Genomic DNA, 12,121 nt, shown 5'->3' with positions numbered 1-12,121 from the left:
AACATCTATGAATCTATGAATCTATAAGATTTTAGCAAAGCTGTATCTAGGAAACCCAGGTCTTGACCAGCAATATGTTCACCAAACCAGATTTTCAAAGAGGAGGAATGGAAGAACTAAAGTGTGGACTCTGAAAGGACAAAACATTGAGCAATGTAGAGGAGAGGTAAGAGAGTGAAGAGAACTTAGCTATACAAATCATAGGGCTGGAGAATGGATGTAATATGAAAAATGACAAAAAACTAGATATTATAAATCAGTTGGGAAAGATATAAAGCTACTAAAAGGAAGCCTGAAAAGCTAATGAATGGGGAAAATGATATGACATGTTAAAAGTAGCAGGAGGAGGGAAAAAAAAATATAAAAAGAAAGCATTGAGAAAGGGGGCAGGTTTATACATGACAGTATGTCGCCATAGCAATGCATTTTGCAGGGGTGGGCAAAATGCGGCCCACGGGCCAGATGCGGCCCACCAGGCCATTCTACCTGGCCTGTGGGGCCCCTAAAAAGTTTAGAAAATTAATATCTATCTGCCCCTGGCTGCCTGTCATGCGGCCCTCGATGGCTTGCCAAAACTCAGTAAGTGGCCCTCCACCCAAAATAATTGCCCGCCCCTGCGCTACAGTGACGCAGCATCCACAGGCATCTACATGTGACCAGGAGCATTGTCACCATAGCAACGTGCTCTGCCAGTATAGCATGCTGCTATGGCGAAGTAGCTGCTAAAAATAACTGTGCACCATGCATACAGCACAGCATGGGCTGGTTGCTTCCAAAAGGAAGTACTAAATCATGGCGCAGTAACAATATCACTATAGCAGCATGTGTAGATGCGCTCACTATGTGTGGAATGCAGCATCAACAGGTGATAAAGATGAAACCATCCTGACTAAAGGAAAGGACACCAAGAACCAGTAAGAAGACCATCTTGAAGAACTAACTGTAGAAAATTAAAGAGAAACAATGGATTTAACAGAAAAAGTTGAGGGACCAGAACCAGAGATAACAAGGGAAGTAGAATAGCTGTGGAAAAAATGAAATATGGTAAAAGGTGTGATCCATCAGAAATTTCTATAGAGATAGTTAAAGTGATGTGGGAAGAAGGAATCAAGTGGATCTGGCAACTGCTGAAGCAAGTTGGATACGAAGAATGAATCCTAAGGGAATTGGGAGGAAAGTATAATAGTAGCTGTGCATAAGTACAAAGGTGGTGTGCCAAGTTGTAGACACTATAGAGAATAAAGCTTGACGAGCATGTGAAAGGATCATGGATAAAGAAAAGAATTTGTACAGGGTAAAGAAATTACAGGTGCAGTATTTGAGATGAGACAAAAGCAAGAAACATTTAGAGAGGGGAACAAGAAACTGAACTACTTATTTGTCAACCTGGAGAGGGTATTCTGTTCACTGAGAGGTAATGTATGTATCCTGCATAAATTAGGGAGCTTTGAAAGACTGTGAGTGTTGTAGAAGCAATGTACAGAGACAAGAACAGCAGGGTGAAGGACAGAAGAGTTTGACATTGTGGCAGGGTTCAGCCAAGGTTCAACAGTGAGCATGCTCCTGGTTAACAATGAATCTGCAGAGTAAAGAGACACAGAGGCCTCCCGCATATAACATGATCATCTGCAAAAATATTGTAACAGCAAAGACAGAAGAGAAAGGGCAGGAAAAGTATATGAATTAGCAGAAACGTTTTTAAAAAGTTGCCCTAAAAATAAATACCAGATGAACAGCAGTAATGGTAAATTGCCAAGATGGTTGGAAGACATAGTAGTGAAATACAAGAAAGGGTATGCCCTAAACAAAGCATGGATGTTCAAGTACTTTAGATCTGCATAATATAATGAAGGCAGCTAGGAAGCAGAAGAAAGAAAGGCAGTTCAAACAGGGAGGAATAAATGGAAAACAGTTTTAGGTGCTGTAAAAAACATATTGGGTAAATTGAAGACAAAGTTCTGTCAGTGGTGACATGGGTAGATGCTTGGACAACAAAAAGGAAGGATGAAAGGGCACTGGAGCAACCTGAGATAAGAATACCAAGGTGAATATTGAATATTTTGAGTGATGTGAAAATGACAACAATAGGAAATGACTTTGTGTGAGGAGCACTGCTAAGAAAGCCAAGGAAGCTAGAATGTGATGACTAGGGCATAGCCTGTATAATGAAGGAGAAAGTACAGGGCGTGATGGAATTGAAAACTGAAGCAAAAGGAAAAAATGAAAATGGGAAGGCCAAGGTTGAGATGGAAGGACATAGTGAGGAAAGACACAAATGAACTAGAGATATGAACAAAAGACGCCACAGAACTGAGCAAGATTAAGATCTGAAACAAGAGCAGTGCTGGAGTGATTTCTGGAGGGTGTTCAAAAAACAAACAGAAGTAAGGCCCATATTTTTGGTTTCTAGATGTACAAGTTTATATTTGGCTATATTAAAATGTTAATTTTCACCCATTTAAACAAGTGGTACCAATCACAAATGGATTATTTGTCTATCTCCTAATCTTTGTCTGCAAATGTTAATAAGAAATGTTTTTATGTCAGTGGTGCTCAATCTTTTGGTCCTGTGGGTCAAATGAGTAGCACAGGGCTGGTCCACTGGCTGGATTGGGCCTGTATTGCCTCCACTCAGCCCTGCACTGGGCCCTCACTGCCTCCATTTGGTCTTGTGCTGCCTGGATCAGGTCCATGCCACCTCCACTGGGTCCTATGCCATCTGGATTGGGCCTGTGCCACCCCCACAGGGTCCACACTACGTCCACTCAGCCCAACAGGTTCAATCTAGCATGCAGGATTACTCTATCTGGCCCATGGGGTTCCCCACAGGCCTGGAAAACTGACAGCAGGGAAATAGCAATTAATGCTGCCACTGCTTTCCCGCCTCCCGCCCCCTGCCCAAGTTTTGGATCTGTGGGAAACCCTTCCGGCTAGACAGAGTGGCTCTGCAAGCTGGATCTGGTCCATGGGCTGAGGCTGACCACCCCGTAGATCTAGGTTTACTTCTCAGTCACAGATCAAGGCTATGGGCAAACATACTTTTTAACCACTTTAAAAGGGGAGGGGAAGCTGCTGCTTGGCAACATGCATCCACTGTTACCTCTGCATGCTCCTTTAGCAATACACAAGCTAAATCATTATAATACTGGATGGAACAGGACTAGAATTGTTAGGTCTGTCTACGCTCAGCAGTAGATATTGAATAACATATAGCTAAGAACGGATCCCTGTGAGATAATACTAGAAATATACCTGCTTAATAATGATTCCTCATTTGAAGTTTAAGATCTATCCATTTAGCCAGTGTTCAATACATTCACTGTATGCCACATTGAATTGATGTCCGTCTAGGTTCTCACTCAAAATACTGTGCAGTACCAAGTCAAATACTCTATCAATCTATTGTATTAACAGTAACCTTTATGTCAAACATGTAATCTCAGGGGGAAAAAAACACACAGAGAAGATCAATATCTTACAAACCTAGGTTGATTGACATTCAGTGCCTTAATTTCCTTTGTTGCTTGATTAGTCAAGTCTCATATATATTGTTCCTTTATTTTGTCTGAGATCCATGTCAGGCTGACAGGCCTATTGGTTGTTCCATCTTCCCCTTCTGAGGCTTATTGAAAATAATGATTAATGGTCTAGAGACCTCCTTGCCAGCTCTTTAAGAAGTCCTCACTGCAAATTACCCAAATGTAGTGATTTAAAAATGTCTAGCTTTAATGCCTGCTGTTTAATTATCATCCATGTTTATTGAAGGTATTTCATCATGAGAATCAGACATCATCATCAGTCCCCAATCTTCAGTACCAAACACACATTTACTGACTGCACCTTCCTTTTCTGAGTGACTTTGTTAGAATTCCTTGTTCCCACCATACCTAAAAAAGAAAAAGGAAACCTCCTTTCTCTGAATTCTGCTGACCATAGATTTCCTTTGTTTTTTGGCTTCTCTTATAAAAAAAGATAAGTTGCTACATTATGGTTTACAATCTGATTTCCCTTTCTTCCTTCTCAGTGGCTTCTACTTTCGGGGGGGATTTAAACTAAGATGGATTTTTCTCAATTTTGGTTCATCACCTGAGTAAAGATCATTCTCTAGGCATATGTCAGCCTCTCAATAAAGATGTATACTTTACCATAGCCAAGAGTGAATACCGGCAGAAAGAGAAAGCTGTCCCACAACCCTTTTCTCATTCCAACTTCCTCATTACCTTCTCTGCCACATTGCTTCAACTAGTACCTACACAGGGAATGGAGTTGGAGCATACATCGACTGGATATATGCTGACAAATGCCAGATTTCAGACCTGTGGAATTCAGCATGAACAATGGTACTTCTTTTAATAGTTTATCTTCATTATATCCCTCGTCTCCCATATTGAATCAGTCATAGTGGCTACTGCCAGCTTCTGAAAGGCTTTATTACCTAACTCTCAGAGTCCAGGAATGGCATATGGCATCAATTAGCACTAAATCTGCAATAACTATTTTTTTTGACAGCTGATACACTGCGGCTCATCTGTAAATTATGGATTAAATGCAGAAACCTCTTGCTGAAATCCTACAACCTATGTTATGCAGGAGGTCAATTAAATAGTTGCAACTTAACCACCCCCCATGGATTATTAACTCTTCCTTTTCTAATTTATAAAGTTAGTCTGTTGAATCCCTGAAAGAAGGTGTTCTGGTCTCCAGTCTCAACTGCATATTCAGAAACAAGAGCTCTGGTCATTCTACAGTCTTGAATGAATCACAAATTAGAACCTCTCTCCTGTTAGGACACAGAAAGAGAGAGGTAAGTACCTCTCTGATCCCTCACCCCAGGCTATGCAACAATCTCTCTCTTGAATTGGAAATGACAGCATACCAGCTGGACCTCTCATTCCATCTCCACCAAAAGGTGAGGGGCAGGGAATCCCTGATACCATAGTTATGTCAGATTTCAAAGATCTGCATGAAACTTCCTGCCCACATACTGAAACACCATCACAGATGGGAGTGTTCATAGATCTATCTTTATTGTTTATATATATATTTATTTATTTATAATTTATATATATTTTTATTTTAAAACAATCCCCACAAAATCCACCCCAACCCAGCAAAACAAAGATCAAACAATCAAGATGGCAGTCTGGAGCAAATTGTCCAAGGATCCCACAGAACCAAAATGGCTGCTGAGTGCAAGGGCAGGTTCCTTCCAGGCTTCCATGATATTCTGTTGGCGTAAAGGTGACTGAAATGGAGTTAGTGCTATGGTTCTTTAAATTTACCTGTCAAGTGATGGGGGGTGAAGGGGAGAGAGAGAGAGAGAGAGAGCAAAATGGGTGGGTGGGAGAGAGAGAGAGAGAGAGAGCAAAATGGGGGGGAGTGGGGAGCATGATGACACATGAGACAGACAAGTTTAGAGGACAAGAGATAGCTGTAGAAGGCTAGCAGATATTGGTACAGGTGATGGATAAGACAGGGGAAAGTGCACAGCAGATGGGAAAGATCAAACATGCAGGAGAACCAAACGGACATACAGATACAGGGGATGAGATCACAAGTGTCATACACTGGACACCTGCTTTTTCTCCCCGCACCCAATCTCTCCTTCTCACCCTCCCAGGGATCCAGCTAGTTTGATTTAGACCAGATCTTCGCACTGCCCCGGAGTCTGCATAAAAAAAAAAAAAAAAAAAAGAGAGAGAGAGAAACAAAGGCTCTGACAGGAGCAAGGGCCACACAGGCTCCTCCCCAAATGCACATAAACAAAAGTGGCTGCCACCTGCAGCTATAGAAATGTGCGGCCACAAACAGGGTTAACAGACTGTTGCTGCTTCAAATTGAGGACCCTTGCAATTCACCCCCATTAGTGGAGGACAAACAGAGCTGAGGTGGAGCTAAGCTTGCTGTCACATGTGTATATAGGAGAATGGGATGCACCCTCATTCAGTAGCATAACTGAGAGTGGGGAGACCAGGGCAGCAATCTTGAAAGATGAGGAGGCAAAAACAGCTACTGGTGTAGCTGGCAGATGGCTATGCTGCTGCCACCACTGGCAGTGCAGAAGCTAATGCTGCCTTGTTATGCCTGCGTTCGTGCCTGAAACAAAGGTCCCACAGATTTGTCCCCTGGATACACAGGGGGAAGGGCCACTCCAAGCTGCTACAGCTCCTTACCCTTTGGCCTTAGAAGTTTTTTTGCTGGCCTGGCGCTGGTTGGTGCCAGGAGCTGGCTCCCTGAGCTCTGTTAAATGCTGCTCTGGGTCCTGGGATGTTGCTGCTGCAGCTGCTGCTGTTGTGACTTTAATGGTCTTCTTCAAATTTGCCACCTACCAGGATGGGAAAGCGAGAACACAAGACAAGTCCCAATGAAAAAGTCCGTTAAACTGAAGTCTAATACTAGCCAACATTTGAAACCTGAAGAGGGAGGAAATCTTTATAATACAGAACTTCTGAGGGTCTGTAAAGTAGTGCCCAGCTGTCCTGACTCTCCCCAGACAGAAGGTCCTAACATGGCAGAGGGGAAGTGTCACTGCCTGATTCAGATAAGGTCATGTAAATGCAGAGCGCTGGTTCCAACCCACTCCTAGGTCAACAGTGATGGAATAACCAGCCCCTCTCACTCACCTCACTCTCTATCTGCTGTTTTAGGCCCAGCTGCTGCTCTTTATGCTGGTTAGCCCGGCTAACTTGCTCCTCAATGCCCGACAGGACAACCTCACAGCCTTGGCACCTGCAGGGAAAGAACAAACCTGAGTACACAGAAGATCCAAAAGGCAATGGAGAAGTGGGAGGATGGATGGGTGGGACCTGAACTCTCACCCAGACATAGCTGGAGGCCTCAGAGCTTTGGCCCTGGGAGGAGGTGAATATAGCCACACAGAAAGGAGACTGGAGCACCAGTGCCACAGTAAAGACATGGGGAGGGGTGGTGGTGGTGTGGGATCTGAAAGAGGTGACACTCATTTTGCAGAAGTCACTGATGGGAACTGAGGGGGTCCAGAGCAGACAGAGCTGTACAGTGAGGAAATAGGGTCACAGTGCCACACCATGCTCCAGCAGCACACAGAGGAATTTGGAAGAGTCTCTCCCACTTCTCAAGTGTCTCCTCATCACTCCAGTAGCACACAGGGGTTGGGAATGGAGCTCACTCTTTCTGTGTGGTGGGTGGTGCACCTCCTCCCCCCCTCTGACAGCAGGCAGAGGGTTTGGGGGAGCCTCCTCACCACTCCTGCAGCCTGTGTGGGGTTGGCCCTGGGGGCTTCCTCCTCACCACTCCTGCAATGTGCGGGTGATGGTGCTTAGCTCCTCCCTTCGGATGTCCCGCCCGATGCTGTAGTCAACCTCAAGGCGCTGATTCCGCTGGTCCAGGCTCCCACGGAGGACATCTGCGTACACAGCCTCAATCACCAGGTCCTCCAGCTGCCGCACGTTCTTCAGCTGCAACTGTTCCAGCAGCACCGAATAGGGGATGCACTATGGCAACAGAGATGATAATTAGCGGAAGGTAGCTCCAAAGGGAATGTGGGCAGGGTGAGAAAGACAGCCACTACCTTGATCTTGGCAGCCAGGGTAACAACTGATAGGTGTCTCAGCTTGTTCTTCTGCGCCTCAGTCAAAGGAGGGAGATTGGCCGCTTCAGCTGCTCTCAGGGGAGAAAGCCAGACATTAGAGCCGAGTATGTCCCATATCCCCTCTCCCTGCCCTGGGCCAGGGTTTTTCTTTCCAAGATTCTGAATGATGGGGCTCTGGCAAGACATCTCCTGGCTTCATAGACCCCTACCCAGCCCAGGCAGATGCTTCCTGTGCAACCTTTTCCTGATGTCATTTGCTGTTCCTTCCCTCTTGCTATTTCTCAACCATTTCTGCTCTTTGGGAGACTAAACTGATGCCTCACCCGCTTCCGGAAACATGGCATAAGGTGTTGTAAGAGAGGAATGTATTTACCCAAGTAATCAGCATATGTCCCATATGCAAAGACGGTGAGCAGACGGAAGATGGGGGAGAACTCACTCTCAGCCAGCTGTGTGAGGAAAGGGAGCACTTGATATAAACAGCAAGACATTTTGTACACTACAGCCGAACTCCTACTCCCAATTCCCAGCTCTATTAGCACGGCACGCAGGGACACCTCTAACATAACCAGGCTGTTTCCTAAGTGCTTCAACCCTAACTGGTTTGGAGGTTAAAGATATGGTGGATTCCTGTATCCAACAAAATGCAACTGTGTGGCAGAGAGGAGGAGGAGGACAGGAGGAAGAACAGTAACTACTTAACAGCCACAGAGCTCAGAGCCTGAAGGGTGAAAGACATAAGCAAGTCCCACTAAGACTGCAGGGCTCTGTCTATGGAAGCAGGCCAAGTGGCTTAGAGGTTAAAAGGACAAGATCTGGGAAAAGGGAAGGGACTGGGTGAGTAAGAGATGGATAAAGGAAGGGGGGTGGGGGAGGAGCTGCAGAGAAGAAGCAAGAAGAAACACCAGATAACAACATAAGAACTGCCATTTACTATGTTGAAGTGTCAGCTCATCTTGCCCAGTCACCTATGTCACACAGGCCCTAGCCATGCTAGTGATCTATAAGACTGGGAAGGAGGCTCTGGCTGGGAGGAACCCAGGTGAGTGTGGAGCTGCTTTCCTGGCGCTTGCCCACTCATGTTTCTGGGCAGAGTTTCACTGGGGCGGGGTCCACAGGCCCCCTCGACTCCTTCACTGAGCAGGTGTGTGCGGTTCGGTCTCCACTTCCGATGCCCTAGTTATTAACCTATGACCTCACTCCCTCCCTCACTCGTTTCTTCTTCATTGTTCCAAACAACTAGTTGATGTGTTCCCAGTGGCCTCCCTTATTTAGGGAGGCTTATAGATTTCGTAATGGGCAATAAGCCCATGAGCTTCTTTTTGGCACATCAAATAGGCTTGTGTTACATAAGACCTAACCAAACTAGCGATCTATAGGATCAGGAACGAGGCTCTGGCTGGGAAGAAGCCAGGTCAGTTTGGGGCTGTTTGCCTAGCACTCATCCACTCATGTTTCTGGGCAGAGTTTCAATGGTCAGCATCCACAGGCTCCCTTGATTCCTTCAGGGGGCAGTAGGTGCTAGCTGGTGTGCTCTGCTCACTGTCCCCTTCCAAATCCCTTGTTTTTAAACCTGTGACCTCACTCTTGTTCCTGATTTCTTTTCAGCTGTCCCAAATACTCAGTTGATGTGTCCTCAGGGATACTTATAATATTTTACGATGGGCCAAGGCCCATGACCCCATGGCATTTCAAACAGGCCTGTTACACAGGCCCTAGCCAAGGTAGCAATCCATCTGACCAGGAAAGAGGCTCTGGCTGCAAGATCACTGGGGACTGTGGGGCCACTTTCCTTTCCCTAGTGAGATCCTAAGTCTACAAGAAATGAGGCAAAACTGAACACAGTACTCCAGATGTAGCCTCACCAGTGCTGAATAGAGGGGAATGATCACTTCCCTTTACCTGGCAACACACCTACCAATGCAGCCCAGTATGCCGTTAGCCTTGACAACAAGGGCACACTGCTGACTCATATTCAGCTTATTGTCCACTGTGACCCCTCAGGTCTTTTTCTGCAGAGCTGCTGCCCAGCCAGCCAGCCCCCAGCCTGTACTGGTGCATGGGATTGTTCCGTCCTAAGTGCAGGACTTTGCACTTGTCCTTGTTGAACCTCATGAGATTTCATTTGACTCAATCCTACAATTAGTGTGTACGTCACTCTGAATCCAAGCCCTATACTCCAATATATCTACTACTCCCCCCAGCTTGGTGTTATCTGCAAACTTGCTGAGGGTACACTCTGTGCTATCTTCCAGGTCGTTGACGAAGACATTGAACAAAACCGGCCCTAGGACCAACCCCTGGGGCACACTACCTGATACCAGGTTCCAACTAAACATAGAGCCATTGATTAGATACTATCTGAGCCCAATGCTCTCGCCAGTTTTCTATCCACCTTACAGTCCATTCATCCAGCCCATACTTCCTTAGCTTGCCTGTGAGAATGCTGTGGGAGACCGTATCAAAAGTCTTGCTAAAATCAAGGTACACCACATCTGCCGGTGTCCCTGCATCCACAGAACCAGTCACCTTGTCATAGAAGGCAATCAGGTTGGTTAGGCATGACTTGGTGAATCCATGCTGCCTGTTCCTAATAATCACCTTCTTTTCCTCTGAGTGCTTAGAAATGGATTTCTTGAGGATCTGTTCCATGATTTTTCCAGGGACTGAGGTGAGGCTGACTGGTCTGTAGTTCCCTGGATCCTCCTTTTTCCCTTTTCTTAAATATGGGCACTATGTTTGCCCTTTTCCAATCATCCGGGACCTGTCCTGATCGCCATGAGTTTTCAAAGATGATGTCCAATTCCACCAGCCAACTCCCTCAGCACCCTCAGGTACATCCCATCTGGCCCCATGGACTTGTACACGTCCAGCTTTTCTAAGCAGTCCCTAACCTGTTCTTTCACCACTGTTGTCTGCTCACCTCCTCCCCAAACTGTGCTGCCTAGAGCAGCAGTCTGGGAGCTGACCTTGCCTGTGAAGACTGAGGCAAAAAAGGCAATGAGCACTTCAGCCTTTTCTGCATCCTCCGTCACCAGGTTGCCTCCCGCATTCAGTAAGGGACTCACACTTCCCCTGACCCTCCTCTTGCTACTGACATACTTGTAGAAACCCTTCTTGTTACCCTTCATGTCCCTTGCTAGCTGCAACTCCAATTGTATTTTGGCCTTCCTGATTTCATCCCTGCATGGATATTCATGTCTCCAGGCAGAGTTCTACTGGCTCCATGGACTCGTTTGAGGGCCAGTGGGCACTGGCCTGTGTACTCTGCTTGGTGTCCTCCCTTGATGGACTTATTATGAACCAATAGCCCTCACTCCTGTCCCAGTTTTGTTTTTATTTGTCCCAAGTAATCAGCGATATGCTCTTAATGGCCCTCATCACCAAGGGGTGGCTTATAGCTCTCCTTGATGGGCTTTAGCCCATGTTTCCAGAATGGCACATCAAAAGGCCTGTGTCACAGAGGAGGGGGGCTTAGAGTGTTTCCTTGTGGGTGTAAGCCCACACTTCCCCATGGCATAACAAATGGGCCTGCCACACAAGGAAACACTGTAAGCCCCCCTCCTCAGTGACACAGGTCTTTTGATATGCCTTTCTAGGACATGGGCTAAAGCCCATCAAGGAGAGCTATAAGCTATGAGAGAGTTCTTTCTGCGCTTACCTGTTAGAATCAGAACTTCCTAGACCTTAATGCTGGAGGTTGCAGTGGATGGGGAGGAGGCACCCTGGTAATACCCAGTTTACTCCCCCCTAGCAGCTTCTAGCATTAAGGTCTAGGACGTATGGATTCTAACAGGTAAGCGTAGAAAGAACTCTCTCACAAAGAGGGTGGTGAAGCACTGGAACAGGTAACTCAGAGAGGTTGTGGACTCTCCGTCCTTGGAGGTTTTTAAAACCCAGCTAGACATGATTTTAGCCAGCCAGACATGGCTAAAATGATCTAGCTGGGGATGGTCCTGCTTTGAGCAGGGGGTTGGACTAGATGCCCTCCCAACCCTCACTTTTTATGATCCTATGACTATGACAAGAGAGACGATTGAAGCAGACAGTAGCAAGTAGGAAGGTTCATAAACATAACATCCAGCAGGGGGGCTACTGCACAGTGGTCCTCCCTCCCATGCCCAGGGCCATGGATTGCAATGCTTGGTTTGTAAGAACTGGGTAGACAAAGCCTTGGCTGGGATGATCTGACTTTGAGCAGGGATTAGGCTAGATGACCTGAGGTCCCTTCCAGCCCCCATCCTCCGTGATCCTGTACCCGGGGCCAGGAAGGCACACTGCCCAGGCACTGCGCAGGGCCAGCCCGTCGGGCCCTTTCCCAAGGGGCAATCAAAGCCCTGGGGTGCAAGCTCCGGCGGGCTCCCCGGGGGCGGGAGGAGGACGCTCACCTCCCGCACGTTGGGCAGGTCCAGCAGCTCCCCGAAGACGTAGATGCCGGGCGCGTCCAGCACCTGGTGGATGAGGCTGGCCAGGGCGGCGCCGCGGGAGGACTTGGCGAGCAGCAGGAACTGCTCCTGGCTCTGCCCCGTCACCTTCATCTCCGCTGCCATG

At 46.8% G+C, this 12,121-nt stretch overlaps 1 protein-coding gene across 3 annotated transcripts; it reads right to left on the bottom strand.

Annotated features, from left to right (window-relative positions):
- Positions 1–6: 6 nt before the first annotated feature.
- Positions 7–12,120, bottom strand: COPS7A (COP9 signalosome subunit 7A). 3 transcript variants are annotated; one of them, XM_025211937.1, is made up of 8 exons: positions 11,959–12,120; positions 7,944–8,019; positions 7,550–7,638; positions 7,270–7,472; positions 6,624–6,729; positions 6,174–6,325; positions 5,613–5,668; positions 7–3,887 (listed from the first exon to the last, which is right to left on the bottom strand). In XM_025211937.1, the coding sequence occupies exons 1-7, from the start codon at positions 12,118–12,120 to the stop codon at positions 5,629–5,631; spliced, it is 828 nt and encodes a 275-aa protein (XP_025067722.1). In that variant the 3' UTR covers positions 7–3,887; positions 5,613–5,628. The 3 variants fall into 3 exon arrangements, with proteins under 3 accessions (XP_025067722.1, XP_025067721.1, XP_006030369.1); XM_025211936.1 differs by lacking the exon at positions 7–3,887 and adding an exon at positions 4,988–5,282; XM_006030307.3 differs by lacking the exon at positions 7–3,887 and having other exon boundaries at positions 5,350–5,668.
- Between the last annotated feature and the right edge of the window lies 1 nt (position 12,121).

Source organism: Alligator sinensis, unplaced genomic scaffold (assembly GCF_000455745.1).
Source record: "Alligator sinensis unplaced genomic scaffold, ASM45574v1 scaffold1238_1, whole genome shotgun sequence".
NCBI classification, from domain to species: Eukaryota; Metazoa; Chordata; order Crocodylia; family Alligatoridae; genus Alligator; species Alligator sinensis.
This window is presented reverse-complemented; position numbering and strand designations above follow the sequence as displayed.